We start from the raw sequence: 19,228 nt of genomic DNA on the forward strand, positions 1-19,228 counted from the left end.
GTCTTAATATGTTGTTTTCAACTTCTGATTCCACTTGTCATGTCTCTTTTGCAATCGTGTTTTTAATGAACTTTCTGATGCATCTTGTAATTTGGCAAACCTGCATTCTGGTAGCACTGCCTGGGTCCTATTGCAAATTAAGACATGTTAAAGGTCAAGGCTCTTCAAACTGAACATCTCTGCTCTGGGAGGCTTTTCACAACAAAGAATATTCCACTTTTTGTGCTACTTTGTTTCTTGGTTCTCAGATTGTTTCCAGGAAGGCCTTAGAGGATGATTTTCTGTAGCCATTCGCGCTGCCTGAGCCTCCTTGTAGTCAGCGTAGATTTACATACTGAAAAGGAGTTTAGAAGATACTACTATTTATAGGTTATTTATATTATGATGAATGGCATTGATACATTTGTCTTTTGACATCCTCTTTGTCATATTATTTTGCCCTCAATGACCTTCTTGCTAGGTGAATGTGCCACAGAGAACATTATTTTTCTGTGTCTATGTCCTGCAGGACTGGCCAAACAGGATTCTTTCACATTCAGTGGAAAGCTGTCAAGATAATTAACGTTTCAATTATTGACTGGAATGTGGCCTACATTCCTTAACTGATGAATGGGACAAGATCTTGTTTACATTAGTTTTTGGTAAAGTTCCTCACCATTACAGCACGTGGTTCAGTTCAGCTGCACTAACAGCAAGGAAAGGACAGCCAATACCGCTGTCATCTGAAGCCTATTTTTTGGCACTGTAGTTGGACCAGTGGTAAAACGGAGTCTTGTTTATAGCTGCTTTCCAACATTTTGCCTACCGCTTTTAAAGATATAGGAAACACAAAACAGTACAGACCAGGACTTCAAAAGGAAAAAAGTGAAGGCCGCGTATTAACCCCTGAAAGGCTGGAAAATTGCCCCGACTACTGTGCTTTTCAGGGTGGCAGTAATGATGGCTTAAGGACATAGGCTATCAAGCAAAGATGAGAGGTAGCAGTAATATCTCTTTGTCGGACAAACCAGCAGAGCTGGAAAAACACACTGTAAAATAAGGCAGGTGAGCCTTATTTTAGCTGTATGTGTGGCCTTATTTCACAAGTCTTGTGCGTATAAATTACAGTTCAGTCTTTAATTATTACACAGATTAGGCAGACTCAGAACCTGATTTGGAGCAGTGATGCCCTGTGAATGAAAATCACCAGGTAACGATCCAACATATGTTACGTTTCCTTGTTTTGAATTGTGTGATCTCGTGCCTTTGTTACAGTACACCATTAAATACAGAATTATTAACTTCCTTGTGTTTTTCACGGCAAGAAAACATTCAGACTGTAATAGCCATGTCCTCGCCTGCCCTTGAACAGAAGCAGTGCTTTAACCCTCTCTTCTGGGTGATGAGCGGAGGCGCGGAGCCGTCAGCCCCTGAAGCCACGAGCGCTGCAGCCTCGCTCCTCGTGAACCCGGTGCCCGAGAGCACGACGGCACCCGCGCCCCGCGCTGCCAGCCGAGTCTCCAGCACCTTTCCAGCCAGGCCTTAAGGAAACGAACTGACAGCATTTTGTGGTCAGACCTGTTTGCCACGGGCTGCCCTTGTGCTGCTCGTAGCGGAGGGATGGCGGCTGCCCCTGACCCGCCCGTCCCGGCAGCGCAACGTGGCCGCTTCCCCTCGGCCTCAGGCCGCCTCTTGCCGGACCCGCTGGCCCCTGAAACCCCGACCGCCCGCTGGCGGCGTGGCTGGCTGCGGGGGGCGCGAAGGAAAAGCGGCCCCGAGCCTGTCCCTCGGAAGCACTCAGGGTCACGGAGGGCGAGGGCAGGCAGCGGGGCGCAGGCTCTGCCGCCGACGGGAGGCCGCTCTGGCCGGCCTGGTGCCTCGGCTCCTGGGGTGGGACGCGGCCCCCGGCCCCGGAGAGGCTGCCCTGCGCTGGGAGGCCTCGCCCGCCTCCGCTCGGCGCCCCTCACCGGCACCGGGCCCGCCGCCCGCGGCCGGTCGCCGCCATCCCCGCTAGGGGGCGGCGGGGGTCGCGCGCACCTGCCCCCAGCCCCCTGCGGGCGGTGCGTCCGCGGGACGCATGCGCGCGGCGCCCCGGCGCCCCGCCCCCCCAGGTTGGCTGAGGGGACGCGGTGCGGCGGCGGCGGCCGCTCTCACGGGGCTCGGCAGGTACGTGGCGGCGGGGCTGCGCGGCCCCCGCCGCGCTGGCGGGACGGGGGCGGCCGGCCGGGGCGCGGCTGCCCGACCGGCGTCGCCGCACCTGCCCGGTGCCGCGCTCCCGGGAGCTTGTGCCCGGGCGGGCGGAGCCGGCGCCGCCTGGGAGGGCTGCCCCTCGCCGGGGTGCGGTGGCCAAGCGCGGGCGGGCTTCCCCGCCGCGGACCCGCCGCCCGCTGTGGCCGCCCCGGAAGAGCGCGGGGGCAGGTGGCGGCCCGGGCCGTGCCGCTGTGGCCGTCTGCGGTGGGAAGGCGCCGCTGGCCCCGGCGCCCCCGGCTCCGTCGGAGTTTGCGTGGGTGTGGAGGGGGCGGCCGGGATGCGCTTGGCCCCAGATCCGGCCGCGGTCGAAGGCAGAACTGGGCAAAAGTATTTCTCGGGGATCACCCCGGAAAGTGTCGGGCGCACCTGCCCCGGGAGAGCCGGCGGAGGACAAAGAGCCGTCGCAGGCGGGGAGCAGCCGTTCTCCCCTCAGGGCTGCCGGCGCGGGGCGGCAAGGGCGTCCGGGCGGGAGTGACAGAAGCGGGAGGAGAGGGCTGCGAGGGAGCTGAGCCGGGGCTGAAGTCCTCTGCCCTCTCATGACCCTCTCGGCCGGTGGGGCGGGAGGTGCGGGGGAGGGCAGGGCCCCTCGGTGTGTCACAGGCTTCGTCCCCCTCCGCCTGGGCCCGGGGCGGCGGTGCCGAGCGATGCCGGGGTGCCCGGAGCTGGACGGCGGAGGGGCGTTTTGCGTCGTGGTCGGACTGCGGAGCCAGCGCTCGCCTGTAGCGTTTCTGGTTGCTTTAAGGTCTTCGAGCAGTATTGAGGTTAGTACCTAGTCGCTGATAAGTAGTAAGCTCCAGTAGTTAAGTAGCAGGGATTTCAGTTAACCTTAATTTCGTAATGCGGTTGCGTTAGAGAGTAAGGCTCGGAAGGGAAATTTTAGTTACAAGTTGACTGCAAGTGATGAGCTGTGCAGAAATTTGTGCTGCCGAAGTGCTGATGCTCCACTAGTTCCCTGAGAGTCGCAGGGTTTTGGAAGCCAAACACCGAGCGGCCAAAACCTTAACGATACCCTCAACGCAAGTCTCGCTGACAGAAAGCAACAGTGTTTTCATCGGTTTGAGAATGTTGTCTGATTTGTTTGCAGATAGTACTAAGCTTTAGTATTGCTTGATTTTTTTGCCGCGTTCATGTGTAAGCATGTTCTTAGGAAGTTTCAAAAACAGTGATCCTAGATTGCTAAAATAATTAATTTTCCACAGGCTTGCTATGACTGAAATTATCAGCTTCTCTTTTGAGGCAGATGGAAGGTTATTCAGTCTAGAAGCATGTATTGGCAGCTACCATCTGTTCAAATATTTGTATACCTCAGTAAAATACAGGGCAAAACCTGAGGTCTTGTTGCTTTAGTATTTTTATTGTTGTTTTTATTATTGATCTGTTTAATGTGTTCTGGGAAGGGTTAAAGCCAGGCCTTCCGTATCTTGGCAGTCATTCATCTGCTGTGCTTGGTTAACATTACCTAGTGAGCAAAGAAGGATAAATAATTTACCATTCTCATTATGCTTTTAATAAATAACAAATGGGAGTGCACCTCGCAGCTGTGACTGAAATATCTGTTTTGTAACACTGTATTTAAAAGGGGGATTTTTTTTCTGTAGGAAGAGAGTCACAATAAGCTTTCTGATTATAGACTGCAGCTATCTTCATAGCTTTTATTGACTTGATTTAAAATTCATGTGAAATGCCAAATGAGCTGGTCTCTCAATGTTCCATTTATGTTTATGGATTTTCCCAGAAAAGAAATGTGTACTTTGGCTTTTGATTTTTTTAAGGTCCTTTTTAATATGGCCTTTAAAATCTTGTTGTACTGTAACTTGACTAAAACTTGTATTAGACACTTTAATTACGCTTAATAATATGCTAACAATTTTTTTTCAGAAATTCAGAAAATGTTTCTTTAAATGGATTTGCAGATACATTTAGAAAACTACATATCATGAAAATTGTGATTATTCTTAAATTTACTAATTGAATTATTTTTAGTGTTAACTGAAAACAATAGAGGGGTCTTTAGGTCCAGGTCTTGGCAAGAATGACACTGTGGGCACAGTCACCTGTAATCAGGTTTAAACCTGAGATGGGATTATGAAGTTGTTTCCAAGATAAGGCAGAACAGTGCTCTGTCTTAGAAAGGACACTGCAAAAAGAATCATATTTGCAATTAAATTAACTTGGTTTAGAGAGTCTTTGTGAACCGAACAGCATTCTTTGAGTGTTTGTTTACAATAGAAGTTTGCAGTATTCTATGTTGCAAAGCACCATTTTCTCTCTAGTAAGAGGTGTACTATCTACTAGACTTTATTTTTATAATTTCCAGGTTTCACAAGCACTTCATAAATATAGGTCATTGCATCTTGTGTGCTGCTTGTTTCTGTAAGAGATGCTTACTGTCTGTACATGTATTTTTATAGTTGAAGATATCCCTGTGGTAAAGTTTTCAAAAGAGTTTTTTTTAATCATCAGTTCAGCAAACAAATCTTTTAACTTTATAAAATCTTGCTGTCAAATAGACTACATGTTTCTTTTAAAACAGTGTGAAATAGTGTGTCGAATGACTAACATGAGAGTAAAGAACAGAAAAAGACCTACATCATAGTGTTATATGACAACACTAGTGGGAATGCAATAGAAAAACATCCTTATGTTGAACCAAGTGTGGTTTTGCTAGCTCTTACATTTTGTAGGCTCGCCTAACTTACAATTTACCTTCTATTTACCGTCTTGTCGAAGTTACCACCTGTTGGTAAATATGTAGCGTAAGTCACTCACAAATAAAAGTAGAATATATAAGGACCAGAGTAGTTCAGTGTTTTCTTTTTCCTTGTGTCTTACTGGTTTTTAAAAATATATTGTTGTGTATGTGGGATCCTGCAGTAAAAATTTCTGTCACAATTGCAAAATTGTGAAGGTGGGAGCTGTTTTTTGCAAACCCTACGGGAATTCCTATGCCAAATCTTGAATTGTATTAGTGCAATGAACTGGCATCGATAAGTGTTTAAACTTGCTTGAATTCTGTGGCTAAACTTAAATATAAAACAGTTTAGGGGGAAAAAAAAATCCACCAAACTTCTTTGTCTTGTGCCAATATCTGATGAATAACTTGTACTGTATAGAAATTTATTTGGTTTTGAACTTTTAAGTTAACGTCTGGATACTCCTTACAACAGTTTTACTTTTCAAACTGCCCGCTTGCATTTGATAGGTATGGAATAACTACTTAACTGAACTGCTTCTTTAACAAGTATTTATTAGTCCACTACTCTAATTCCCTGCTGAGTTCATTAGAGCTAAAAATGTATTACATTTCAGACTATATAATGCCAAATATTTTACAAAAAGTTTTTTAAACCTACTTAGAAGAATGCAGGCCTGGTGGTGGGCTAATGTCAGTCCTTTTGAGGAACTGCTACAAGAAATTCCACTTTCCTACCCCCTCCCAAATTAACTGTAGCAGACATTGGAGTCTAATGAATGAAGCCCTTGAGACTTTATTGCATTTTGAAAGGCCTGCTGCGTGAAGATTAAAACACTAAAGCTAATGGGCACTTTTTTTTGGTAGACGCTAACTAGAATTTATTTTCATCAGAATGTTTAGAAACACTAACTTTCCTTATGTGATTTTTTTTTTTCCACTGGAGAGGTAACCATTCTGTTGTGATGGTGCTCTTTAATAGTAAACCTAAAAATGACGTTTTTGATATATGAAGTGTTTGGTACTGGTGTTGCTTTTAAATGGGCTATAACAATTAAGAGATTATTCAAAGCTGTCATCTTCAACCTGTCTTGTATTCAAAAGCAATCTGTGAAAGACAAACTCCAGACTTTGTAGTAGGCGGTTTTCAACAATACTTTTTTTTTCCCCCAAAGAAAACAAACCACTATAAATTACTGCTTTTCAGTGAGCTTTTTAGTATTTAGTCACTGACTGCTTTGATTCAGACAAGTAGCTGAACTCCTCTTTGAGTAATAACAGGAAAACAAGATTAAGCATTTTAACTTGATTGATGTTGAAAATATTTACAGTTCTTGATTCCTATTAGAAGCTATAGAAATGTGTTAAAATGTTGTTAAACTGATTTCTTTGTGGTATTTTTTTTGTTTAATATTAGATAAAATAACAGATTTGAGCATAGTTTCCTCATGAAGTTATGTGGGTAGTCAGCAGTGCAAGTGTGGCAGTGGAGAGGTAATCAGAAGCTGCAAAATTTTGACAACTTCCACCAAATTTGCATTATTTCCAGATGAAAGTACAAGGAAATTAATTTATTTTGTTGTTTCATCCTGATTTAATACAGTACTTGAATTTTGTACATCATCCAAATTGCATACTATCAGCTAAGACAAAAATAATCACTTATTTGGTAGGCACTAATGCTATTCCAACCTTTCACCATGCGTTAATGTGGTAGGAAAAAGAATTAAGAAAATTCATGATTTTGTGTAATAAGTGTACTGCCCTGAAGTGTCAGAATATCAGCTTTTGTTCACAGTAACAGAATTGCTACTAAAGAGTGCTGTGTCGACACTGTGGTTTTTTTACACGCTGTCAGCTTAGCTCCTAGTAAAGCTCTCTGCTTACCATGTGCTTCATGTTCCTTCACAGCAAGGCTGTTCATTGCTGCCTTAGTCAATATATGAACCCCCACCAAAGCCTTAAGCAAGTCTGTAATCTTTAGTGGCACTGAAATTCCATGTGCTTTTTCCTCCTCCTTTGTTTACCATTACTTTGAAGAGTTCTTTCCCAAAAGAGAGCTTTTATGTTTAGGACTGCCCAGCTTTTTGCATGTACCTATGGTTTCATTAATGCATAATGTGTTCAGCTGATGTCTTGGTAGGAACCTAATGGTGTTGGCGAGTCTTGGAACAGAGATATTTAATACCGGCTTCTTTGTCTTGTATGGGTGGTGTACCCAGCTTCTGCCTGCTTGCTAAGTGAGAAGTGATGCTAGGAAAGAAAAAAAGTTGTGAATGGAAGGTGTTTTACACAGATGGTATGCTTACGAGTGCCCATTTGACAGGCTGTGGGGAAAGTTTAGCTGAGGGACTTTATTTTCAGCTCTTCCAGGAATAACTTGTATAACTTTTTTACTTACTGTATAGAAAGAGCTTGTTTTTTGATAATTGAGAAGTTATGCATGGATTTTTTATTTATAAGTGTCCCGTGTCTGTTTAGGCTGAGATTGGTATTTAATGTATAAGTAGAGTGATAGTCTTGCAAATGAAATTCTGTAATCTTTTTGGGGTGTTTTCTTTTGTGGACAATTAAAAACTGCAGGATATAGGCAGGTTAGGTGGAAAAGCTGTTGGAAAAGAATTAAGTGTAATAATTTCTCATAGGAGTAGGAGCATGTAGGTAGGATAGATTTTAAATTTTTTTTTATTAACATACTACTTTGCTTATTATAGATTGATGTGATGGTCCGTAGGTGGTGCTAGAAATGCATTTGAACATTTGGAAGATAGTAATCAGGCTTTTAATTTTTTTTTCTGTGTGAGCCTGCATGACTTTCTGCACAACGTAGCTGAATTTGTATAAATTATCATAAAGGTATGGAATGATGCATCTCTGAGCCTGCTGCTTACTTACATACTTAAAGTATTTGCTCCAATAGCCCTTCTGTTTGTATAGAAATAGTAAAATACATTTAAAAACTGACAAATAAATTTTACCAAACCTTTTTTTCTTGGAAATGGCTAAACAGTATTTTTTAAAAATCAGTTTTTGGAAAAAAAACCCCCACATCAACCTTTCATAGAAAATTTCAGCCCAGTAGGGTGCGCAGCTGAAAACGACGACTGCTACTGGTGGTTTTGGTACTATGGTACCACCACGGAACATAAGTGAGATTGTGGGTTTTCAGTGGAACTAGGATCATGTCTTTCAAACTTGAAATGGAAACTAGTCAACAGAGGGGAAGATGTGGCAGCAGAGTTGTTCCTGTTTTACTGTCAGCTGTGTTCTCAACCTTTGCTTCTGTTGGGTGGGTTTTGATGCACTTTCCTAGGTGCTGTAGGCATAGAAAAGGCAAGGCATCTAGGCAGCCTTTCTACATCCCTATTCAGAAGCCTGCATCTTCTGTCAATTGTGAAGACTGGGATCCAAAGAACTGGGAATGTGAGGAGACACCTTGGCAGTGTTGCCAATGTAGTAGCAGTATTTGGAATGGTTTACTTGGTGGTGGGAACAACAAAAGCAAATTTCTTTGTGTAGATGGGAGCCTGACTTTGAGACTGGTGAGATGGGTATTTTTTGGCTGGGTTGATAAGCTTTAAAGAATTGTTCCTGCAATTTTATTTTTTCAAGATGGCAGTATTTTAGCTTGTTAAATGTAAAACAATGGCATGTGGAAGTTGAGCTGTAGAGCTGAAAACACTTTTGAAATTTAATGTTGAAGAAATGTCTGTATCTCTGGTAGTCCCTCCATTTTAATTTGTTGACTCAACAGCTTTATCATCATGTAGAGCATGTAATTATAATGCTTATAATAGTTAAGGAGAACTATAGGGAAAACAAGAATATTTTTCAGACTTGCTTAAACCCAAAAATAAGCTGTTAATCTGTGCGGTGTGGTAGAAAAGCTCCGAAGCACAAAACTGTGACAGTGTTTTTCCTGTGTAAATCATGTCTGTGTGACTGCTGTTGATAGTTCAAAATAAAACAAACTTCTGCATAAAATTATCTGGGGAAAAAAAACCAACCCAAACCCATCCCTTTTCATTCATCTAAGGTCTTCATTGTTCCTGAAGTCTGGGCAGTTTCTTAAAGGTGGTTGACTTTTTTTTTTTTTGTGGGAGCAGTTAACAGGGGGAAATTAGTAACATTCTTGCTGTCCGAACCAATTAATTTCTTCCATGTGTACCTCATAATGCAGTAAAGCAACTTGTTTAATACAGATGTATACATAGTACAATACTCAAGACTCAAAACAGTTTTGAACAATGTTCTTCGAGTTTAAGATAATCAAAAAGTATGATGTAACTGAAACATTAACTGCATATGCTAATTTGGGGATTCCATTCTTGGTGTTTTCTGAAGTAGCCAGTGAACTGAATGTGCATGTAAGTTGATGGCATCATCTCTTCATGGTTATGACCATTGTCTTTCTAGATCTTCTGTCTGTTATTTCACTTGTAAGATCCAAGCAGATTTCTCTGCAACATGCAATTATTTTATTTAGATGCTACACTTCTTTTTTGCCTGTTAAGTACCTCTGTGAAGCCTTAATTTTTGCTGTCCTTTATATAACACGGAAAATGTTGGATTTTTTTTTCAGTGAATAATCACTGCTAAGTAATTCCCTCACAAATTTCTCTATACTACTCCTAATTTATAGTTTTGAATCATGCAAAGATTTTTGTGATCTCTGATAAACTGCTGAAAAATAGCTTTCTATTGGGGCTTGTAACATTCATGGGTTGTACTTGTTTTCTGTTGATACGAAAATGGAATTTAAAAAAAAATACTGTCAGTTAAATTGCCAATTCATCGTACACTTTTTACCTGTAATATATTTTTGGTATGATACTTATTCACAATTGTCATCATCACTTAATCATGTGGTGTATTAACACATCATACTTTGAGAGGTCTTATTGGCTAATTCCGTCATTTCAGTGCACTGTTACAAAATAAGATGTATGATTTAACCAAAACCACTATGGAATGTAATTTATTTAAAGATTCACTGGTTTCTGTGTCCGCATTATGTGCTTCATTGAGATTGGAAGTGGAAGCTTTAGGCTTTTAATTTTTTTTTCCTTACTGGTTCCCAGGTCCCCCTCTCTTCCATGAATGTAATATATTTGTGTTTTGATACAGAACAGCTCTAGGCTATATTAAAGATTACTTTGTTTTTTGATATCGAGCATGCTCTTGATTTCATCATCCTGTTTAGATGGGGAGTCAGCTATTAGATCTTCTGGATTCAATGGTCTGATCTGTGGAAAAAACTGTTTTGGTGCTTGAAGTATATGCTTTTGCAAGATTAGTCCACAGTTTCCATTATATCATAAAGTATTCTGAATGTATTTGAAGTAATTGAAATAGTTGTCTGTTATAATTAAATATTTCCTGTTTGCATTCTGATAATGTGATTATTTAATTCAGGTTTTCATATGATGAGGCTTTTATTATGGCCAGTGACCCCTTGGAAGGCTTTCATGAAGTGAACCTTGCTTCGCCTACTACACCAGATCTTCTCGGAGTAAACGAGCCAGGGACTCAGGAGCAAACTACCTCACCCAGTGTTATCTACCGACCACATCCTTCTGTTGTGTCCTCTACACCAATCCAACCCAATGCATTAAATGTTTCTGACCTTCCCACGCAACCTGTTTATTCATCTCCCAGACAGCTGAATTGTGGAGAAGTATCAGGTGTCAGGTAATATCTCAGTGTCTTTTTACTTAAGCAGTTGATGTTTGTTGCATATAAACTGTTGCTTTACTAAAGATATAATTTTAATATTACTTACAATGTTGTAATACTAAATTGTGTCTATAATGGTACATTCAACACCACTACTGCCATTTCTAAAATATTTCTTCTTAATGTATTATATAAATAAAAAATATATCACTCTCTTTACAGCATCAATGTTACCGACGCAGTACTTTGTTCTACCTCTGGACCCCAGGGTGGGTCATTCAATCACAATAATTCCAGAAAGGAGAGCAATAACGTAGAGAGAGAGTTTTTGCAGGGTGCTACAGTAGCAGATGTTGCTGAAGGAAATGAAGATATTTTTGGGTTGAGTACAGACAGTTTATCTCACTTACGGAGCCCATCTGTACTGGAAGTAAGAGAAAAGGGCTATGAACGATTGAAAGAAGAACTTGCAAAAGCTCAGAGGGTAAGGCTTGTTGTCTTGTCTTCTCCTGCTTTTTCTCTCTTCAGAGTGGCTTTAATGTTTCAGAATGATAGATGAGCCAGAAGGTGCAGTCTGAGTCTACTAATTTGTTATAGAATTATTAAAATGTAATTATTTTATGTAAAGTCTTCTGAATGTGTGCAGTGCAAATGTCTTAGAATTATTCCTTGATAATGTTTTTTTCTAGTGCTGCTGCTACTTAAACATGGGAAGCTTTTGCTGCAATATCTGGTTAAACATGCTTTATCTCTTAAATGTATACCATTCCTTCATTCTGACATTTGAGAACAGGAGTAATTTTCTGTCATTCCATTGTTACCATATAACTATTTATAGACACTATTATATACCTTTTGAGTCTTCTTTCTCCTAGAGTATAAAATAGTAGTGTGCACCATGGAACATAGAAATGCTTTAGAACGGGGGTACTTGTGCTATTTCATAGGGAAATACCTTCATAGGAAAGAAGCAGTAAAGATGTTACTGGTGTTCTTTAGTGTACTGTTACACCACACTTGAAATTGAATATGGATACCTTTGAAGACACTGTGGCTCAATTCATTAATATTTGTAAAGCGCTTTGTCTTGTTTGGATGGATGGTGCTATATAAATGCAAAGCCGTTATTTACCATTCTAACATCCCTCTGTGCTTAAACTTCCAAGTAGATTTTGTGTGATTTGTAACTGTGCTCTTTCCTCTCCTCTACATGATTTCATTCTTGTTTAGATTTAAGCTCATTTATCTTGTGTTTGAACTTGTTTTCCTGTTTGTTACCTTTTGTTACCTCATCTTGTTGAATGTAGTCATCTTTTCTGTCACAGTTGCATTTGCCTCTGCTAATGTGAATCTTAAGTACGGATTGTGACATCACTTCTGTTGATTGTTTTATTGCTGAGTAGTTGCTTCCTTTGCTAATGTGTGTTTAATTAGCATTTGATCACTGAAAGGAAACATTAACCTGAGCTAAGTTTGAGGACCTTGCATGTGAATATATAATCCTAGCAGTTAAACTTGGTACCTTAGAAAGTAAGAACAAATTGAAGTTTAAACTTTAGAAAAGCTCTTCCAGCTCCTGACAGTATATTAAAGTACAGCTAACATACTTGAAGACCACAGCTCAGATCTGCTACTGCTACCTTGGAATGATCTGAAAAATCTTATTCCGGTGTATACCACTTTGTCTCCTAAAGATTGAAGTCTTTCCTGTTTCACTCTGAAATTTAAGGTCATTTTTAAGGAAATTACATTAAGACTGCTAGGACGTACTAACTGCATGGTTTGTATTTTCAAACCCTTTGGGTAGTCTTAACAAAAGCAATTCAGCACTAACTTGAGACTGTTGATATCAAAGTTCTTGCTAATTCTCAGTCCATCAGGTTGATTCTTACCAGTGTTATACTGGATGGGTAACTAACTCTGTCTGCTTGTCTTCCTGAACTTGCACTGTTTCAGAATTGCTCAGTAACACAGGAGTCCTGGCAGGAATCTTTACAGACTGTACAACAAAAAACCCTATTCCTTCTGTAATATCTACTTTCTGCCACTTCCTGTATGAGGACTGGTTTTTTTTCTATCCCTAATTCATCTCTGATTGCTATTTTCCAAAAGTCATGCCTGTTCACATAGGTAGGGTTGTGCCCACTCTGTGATGTTCAGTATGTCATGCAGTCTTTAAACTTTTATTTCCAAGTATTCCCTTTTTTTTTTGGTGAATATTCTGTTTAAAAATCTGTAGGGATATAATTAATAGGTAGTGCCTGTGTATAGCTGGTTGGTTTTTGCATAATGTTTTAAAACTCTCTAAGTATTTGCTTTTTATTAGGAACAGTGAGAAAAATGAGAATTACAATTTGCACTTGAATTTTGTGAGTTCATTGAGCCTAGAAGCCTTACAGACTGTTCTGGAGTGAATCAAGTAAACACACATTTGGATCTTGCTTTTTTCATTGGTTTCAAATTTCTTACCCAAACTGTATGCTTTCTGTTGTAATATGCATTAAAGATTGGTTTGAATTTGTTGCTGTTGTGATTGGAAAGGGACCTAGAAAGGAGGTGGGAATTTCGAAGCTTTAGGGATCCACTGTCTAGTTTTTTCCATGTCTCTGCTTGGAGTGCAAGTTTTTTCTTAAAATGCTCTCAGGTTTTTATATTAGACAATACATGTATAGTGTGTAATTGTCTTGTATTTCTTAAGTCTACAGACTTCACTTAATGAACAGCACTGCTGGCAAAATTGTTTAAAAACATCTTTCAAAAATTTGTTTCTTGATAGAGGAAATTCACTCTACTTCAGTCTAAATCGGTTGCAGCATCAAATCATGTCATGAGATGGGGAGAAAGGTTGGGTAACAGCAGGGCAGCATTCTGTACTAATGGCGCATATAAGATTGGACATACTTTTGCCCTAAAATGCATCCTTAATTAAAATGGCATAGATTTTTAATTCTTTATTGAGAACATTCAGGTAATTTTTGCTTATTTTTTTACGGAATTTCTGGCTGAATTCTGTAAAGCGGAGCTGAAGAGCCCTTGCCTTAGATGATCTGAACTTTACTCCTTGTTTTGCTACCCTTTTAAGGTAGCATCAGGAACATTGAGGAGCTGTTAAAAAGCTTCATGATTCAATGCCTGGGACCATATCTCCTCATGTCTATACATTTGCATTTTTTCTGCCATGTTTGGATTGAGCTGTGTCACCATGGTTACTGAAGGTAGATCAACCACATGTAGATAACATCTGAGAGAATAGTGATGTTATTTTGTTATATGGTATTTCTTGATGTGCAAGCTTAGTGGAGTACTTGCAAAGGAATACCTTTTGTTTGCTTTTCATGTTAATTAACCAGCATGATGCATACACTTTGCATAGCTTGCTCGTAGTTTCTGAGCTGTGGCAGTTCGTAGTTGTGTTTTCCTTGAATTTTTGTGTCATTTGGCTCTGAAGTTATTTCCTCATCAGTCAGACAGTCAATATAATGTCATCCATGACTGTAGAGGGAAATGTGTTTCTGTATTGATATGTTTTTTCTTGGAGTGTTGAAATTTTCAGCTGTCACTGATGGTTAGCCCCTTTCTCTGATAAAGAAAGAACAGTCTACCACAGGTGCTGGTTGCAAATAGCAGTTTCATTTGAGAACAAATTCTGTGCTTCCTTCAGTCTTGATGGTAAGAACTGTAGGCTTGTTGGTAACAAGTAAAACCATGTTTGACTTTTTGTGGTAGAGATCTGAATTATTGATACTTCCCTAGTAGAGTGAAATTGAGAGTTTTTTCCACAACAATCCAGTGATTCTTGTGAAAGAGGTGACAGTACAGAATGTGGTATTGTAAATTTCAATGCAGTTTTAAGAACCTGATTCTCAGATCTATATTTTTCTTCTAAAGCCTTCAGTTTCTGTATGCATTCTTAATCTCGGAAGCAGAGTGTTACAGTTTGATCTCTTCAGATCTTGTGTGTTGATAAAGGTTTTTAAGTAGATTTTTTTTTTCTTTGTTCCATTGTTCTGCCTGTGTCATCAAAGAATCCAACGTAACAGAGCCTACTGCCATTGTTATTGTGTTTCTGCGCAGCAGACTAATGCTGGCAGTTAAGTCTCTGTTTCCACAGTAAACCATGACATTTTAAAACTCTGCATGGATTAATGAGTAAATAGATTCATAATAGCTACCTAGGAATTCTGGTAGTACCATACAGTACATTCATAATTTTAAAATTTCTGTTGTTTTTTGCTTATAAGGTAACAAACAATAAAAATGGGGATGCTCCAGAATAACATGCCATCCCAGAACTCTCTGCTGAAGAGTATGCTTTCAAGTTTTTGAAAAATAAAATTACATTGAATTTTAAGGCCGTTGGCTTGTTATTGTTAAAGATGGGTTGATTCTCTGAAGGTGTTTTAGCAGTTCCTTGCTGTCTTTGAGTGATGGAAGTTTTCAGTTTCCACACCTCTGACTGATGCTGTTGTAGTATATCATAGGCATAAAAATTTTCTTAGGCAAGTAGAAGACTACATGCAAGCAAAACAGAAGCATCTTCACCCACACCACAAGATGGTAATTCAATAGCTTGTGAAATGCTCGTTTCCCTGAAAAGATATTCTGAACCTTCTTGCATGTTAAACACCCTTGTAAATGTGGTTGCAATGGACTAATTTTTATGTAGCTTGTTTAACTTTGATGCTCAGTAAAGACCAGTCAAATAGAAATGTATTCTAATAGAAGTTCAAGCTTTTTTGACAACTCCAGAAGTCAGCAGTATCCCATGGTTCTGATTTTAGGTGCTATGTGTAGAAAAATCTTCGTTCTTTCTTTGGTCTTCCACATCTTGTTCTGACTTGGTTAAATTGTTGAACTAGATGCAGGATGACTTTTTTTCTATGATTTAAAGTATGAATGACTCTGAAGCAGTAATTTGCATTCTTTATCTCACTGATTCTTTCTAAAGGCCCACTTATGTAGTCTGTTTGTTAAGATCTAAGTGAAAAAAGCAATAATACAAGTCTTTGATGTAAGATTATATTTTTAAAAACTTTCAGGGTTTTTCCATGCAAGTTATGTTTTTTTATCACCTACTTCAGTAACTGTGTGTAGTGCTTTATAATAGCTCATCTTCTCCATGTAGTTACTTTTTCAGAATGGTAATATGGGAAGGACTGCAGCATGGGTGGTTAGTCTAGCACACACAGTTGTTTTTCTGCCTCTGTGTTGTGTGTGGCTGGGAGGTCTCCAGTAACGCCTTTAAGACACAGGCAGTAGTAACATTTCTAATGACTGCTAAGCCTTTTGCTTTGGTCACTCTTTACCTCTGGCCTGCTTAAAAAAACTGAGCTATTAAACTTGCTTGGCAAAATAATGTGTTCTATTGTGCTCTTCCTGAATCATGTCATGGAAACTTGGCTAGTGTTTGAAAAATCTACCTAAGCAGCCATGCATAGTAGACTGCCTGGTGTTGTCTCCTCTTTGTTTACATTAAGTAGCTTTACTGTCTGCCTAAATTTTAATTGCCCCCCCCCTCCCCCCCCCCCAGTCTTTCCACTTGCAGGCAAAACTGTAACCATTCTGCTTAATAGTGTATTGATAGTAGTGGCACAAAAGCAACCTGGGGTAGTTCTACCTTCATTGTGGGTTTGATAACTCTTGACCTGAATGTTAATATAGCCTCCTTTTAAGATGGATTAATGTGTATGTAGCACTTTCCTTATAAATCAGTGAAGTAAACCCAAGAAATCTATTGATGTATTTTCTGCATTTATAGGAACATAGGAAGCTTGAGCTTTAAGCATTTTGCATCAGAATCTTTAATTTCCATATTAAGAACCATAATTTATATGGGAGATACTTTAAACAAACACAAAATTAATTAAGTTTTGTTTCCCTTTTTTTTTAATTCTTTTTCCTAGTATTTTTCCCCCTTTGGTTTTTTGTATTCCTTTTTCCTTTTCTTTACTCCATCTATAGCTATTTTCTTGCCTTTTTTTTTTTTTTTTTTTAATTGAAAGTGAGAGGTCACTGCAGAATAGTAGCTAGTATGTAAGAACTGAGAAATACCATGTTTGGAAAAAAACCCTCATTAAAGTGGTACCTTTCAAAATAGTTAAAAGGTTGCATATGGAAAGCAAAAAATCAAAATAGCAAGCAGACAGACTAAAAATCAATCAAAATATCTATAGTTAAAAGAAGGGAGAAATAATGCCTTTGATACTAAATGAGTCTAGAACAGTCCTTAAATGCTTGCTAAATTCAGGAGTTGGAGACAAATAGGACCCTTCATCTTAGAGGAAAATCTATTGATGGTTTCACTGCAGAAATTGAGAGCAAGACCTAGTGTTGGCATGCTACAAGGCAAGATGTAGTTTTCCACATCGTTATGAACAACTTTACTTAATCATGAAGATTTTGGGAGAAATACTAACCACCTCCCAGAAACACATGGGAAGTGGCCATTTGGGTCTTTTGATGACTCTAGTGACTGGCCTCCCAGAGTTTTCTGAACGCAGCTGTTTTCTTTACTGTTTTCTGGAGCTTTTCAAAGCAAAGTGTTGCTAGATTCTATTTGGAGCCTTTAATGTGTCAGTGACAGGCCTAGGTCCTGTATTTCAAGAGCTAGCTTGGCAAGGGGGAAAAGAGGAGGAAGAACTAGATGGGGATGGAGTGGAGTTATGTCCAAAAAAATGCTTGAAACGTCAGAATGGGTTGTCTGCTGCTTTTCTTTCCCTTACTTTTTCGCTTTATCCTTCTGTCTTGCAAGAGATTCCAGGGTGTAATGGTTGGGGAAGGGGAGAAGAACTCCTCTTTCAAATTCTTGGTTGAACTTTTGGTACCTCTCTGCAAATTACCCCACTTTTCCCTCAGACTTGGGACAGATGAAATTGGGCATGTGTAACCCTTATATGGCCAAATCTGTGTTAAAATCTTACTGTAAAAGTGGTATGGTCAAGACGACTTTGCTTAAATTCTAGCGGTGTAGGTGAATAGCATTTTGAATTTCATTAAGTTGCTTTGATTTATGTATCTGCATAAACAAGAGCAAGGATATAGTTAGAATATGATTTTGGAATTGTATTAGTTACAAGGAGATATGCAGGAGACAATATTTATAGTAAAATGTTTCAAGATTCTTTTAGAATTGGGGATTGTCTAGAGACAAAGCTTTTTGATACTTTTTTTTTTTAAAGGATTGCTTTCTTTAAGTGTCTTAAAGAATGGGTAAACAGAACTGGTATTCTGTCTGTCCCAATAATTAATTTGATCTATATTTGAAGTGACTTTAGTCTTCTATACTTTCAGGAAAAAAAGCTTTTTTTACTTTGGAGTATTTTGGAAATGCTGATGTCTAGTTTAGAGATACTTCAGATTGGCCTGGCATATTTCTGCATAGCAGGAAAAAATAGCTATGTATGTACAGAAATAATTTAATTGCTTTTAGTGTTAAGATTAATATTTTGAAAGGCTTTGTTTAGCAAAGGTTTTATGTTCCTTTGGTTTCTTTTTTTCTTTTTCTCCTCCCTCTCTGTGGTATTAGCTTTAAAAGGCCAAATTACTACTCTTAAGTCAGAATGAATAACTTTCAATTTTCCATAGGAGCTGAAGTTAAAAGATGAAGAATGTGAAAGGCTTTCTAAAGTGCGAGATCAACTTGGACAGGAATTGGAAGAACTTACAGCTAGTCTGTTTGAGGTTTGTTGGAGTCTTCGATGTGATATACTTAAAGGAAGCTGAGCCAGATGTTTATGTAGAATCAGTGTATTGTATGCTGATTTTTTTTTTTTTTTTCAATAAGCTTATAAAGGGATTTGTGTCCTGAAGACCTGGGTGTGTTGAAGTAGAGGCTTAAGAGCAAGCAGTAGATTTTTACTAGATTAAAGAGACGTTGTTGAGCCTGTCAATCTGCCTAGACATAAATCGAAGAAAATAAGGAAAATATATCAGAAAGCTTAAAACTATTTGGGCTTTTTTTTTGGCATAACTATTCTGAGACAGCTTCTCTGTCTGACAACAAGGCTATCTAGATAAGAGCTAAATTTGGGGTTGCCATGGTGACTAAATAAAAAAATAACGTAGCTCCAGATCAATGGAGGTAGCAAGTGTATAACTTAACCATGCCTTCAGCTTTTGAATTTTGCGTCTGGCAGCATGCTACTCCTGCAAACTTGAAAAGAAACGTTAATACTGAGTGATTCACCAGGGTGGCACCTGGTTGCCAAGTGAGGAGCCTGAACTTTAAGTGGGATTTTTTCATTTGAGAAAAAGTCAGTAGTGCCAGAAAAGATTGTGAACTTGTGTTACACAGGAAAAAAAAATAATCTTAAATCCATACTTGAAGCAGTATCAGTTCTTGTTTTATCACAGGAGTATACATAGGAATGCCTAGGGGCTAAACTGTGATACCTATAACCATCAGAATAAATTTCATAATCCAGAGATTATTTATGTGTTTACAGAATCATAAGTATTGGTTTTCAGCATATGCATAAAGATACAACATTAGGTATGTTTTAGAGGCAGTATTTAAACCTATGATGTATTGGTATAGAAGTGCTATTAAAACCTTGAAAGTGCTGACATTCAAAAATCAAATTACAAACTACTCTGTGGGTTGGCAACACATTTTATTTCATCATCCCGGTA

General features: G+C 39.4%; 1 protein-coding gene across 4 annotated transcripts in view; it reads left to right on the forward strand.

Annotated features, from left to right (window-relative positions):
* Positions 1-2,039: 2,039 nt before the first annotated feature.
* LOC121088487 (RAB3A interacting protein) overlaps positions 2,040-19,228 on the forward strand; it is a 34,095-nt gene continuing 16,906 nt past the window's right edge. Inside the window, exons 1-4 of one of the 4 annotated variants that reach the window (XM_040594675.1) lie at positions 2,040-2,145; positions 10,337-10,612; positions 10,820-11,081; positions 18,182-18,277. In XM_040594675.1, the coding sequence (XP_040450609.1) occupies positions 2,057-2,145; positions 10,337-10,612; positions 10,820-11,081; positions 18,182-18,277 (723 nt within the window). In that variant the 5' untranslated portion in view covers positions 2,040-2,056. Of the gene's footprint in view, positions 2,146-2,805; positions 2,991-10,336; positions 10,613-10,819; positions 11,082-18,181; positions 18,278-19,228 lie in introns of those variants that run through there. The other 3 variants (XM_040594677.1, XM_040594676.1, XM_040594678.1) reach the window with 3 other exon arrangements.

Source organism: Falco naumanni, chromosome 5 (genome assembly GCF_017639655.2).
Source record: "Falco naumanni isolate bFalNau1 chromosome 5, bFalNau1.pat, whole genome shotgun sequence".
Lineage (NCBI taxonomy): Eukaryota > Metazoa > Chordata > Aves > Falconiformes > Falconidae > Falco > Falco naumanni.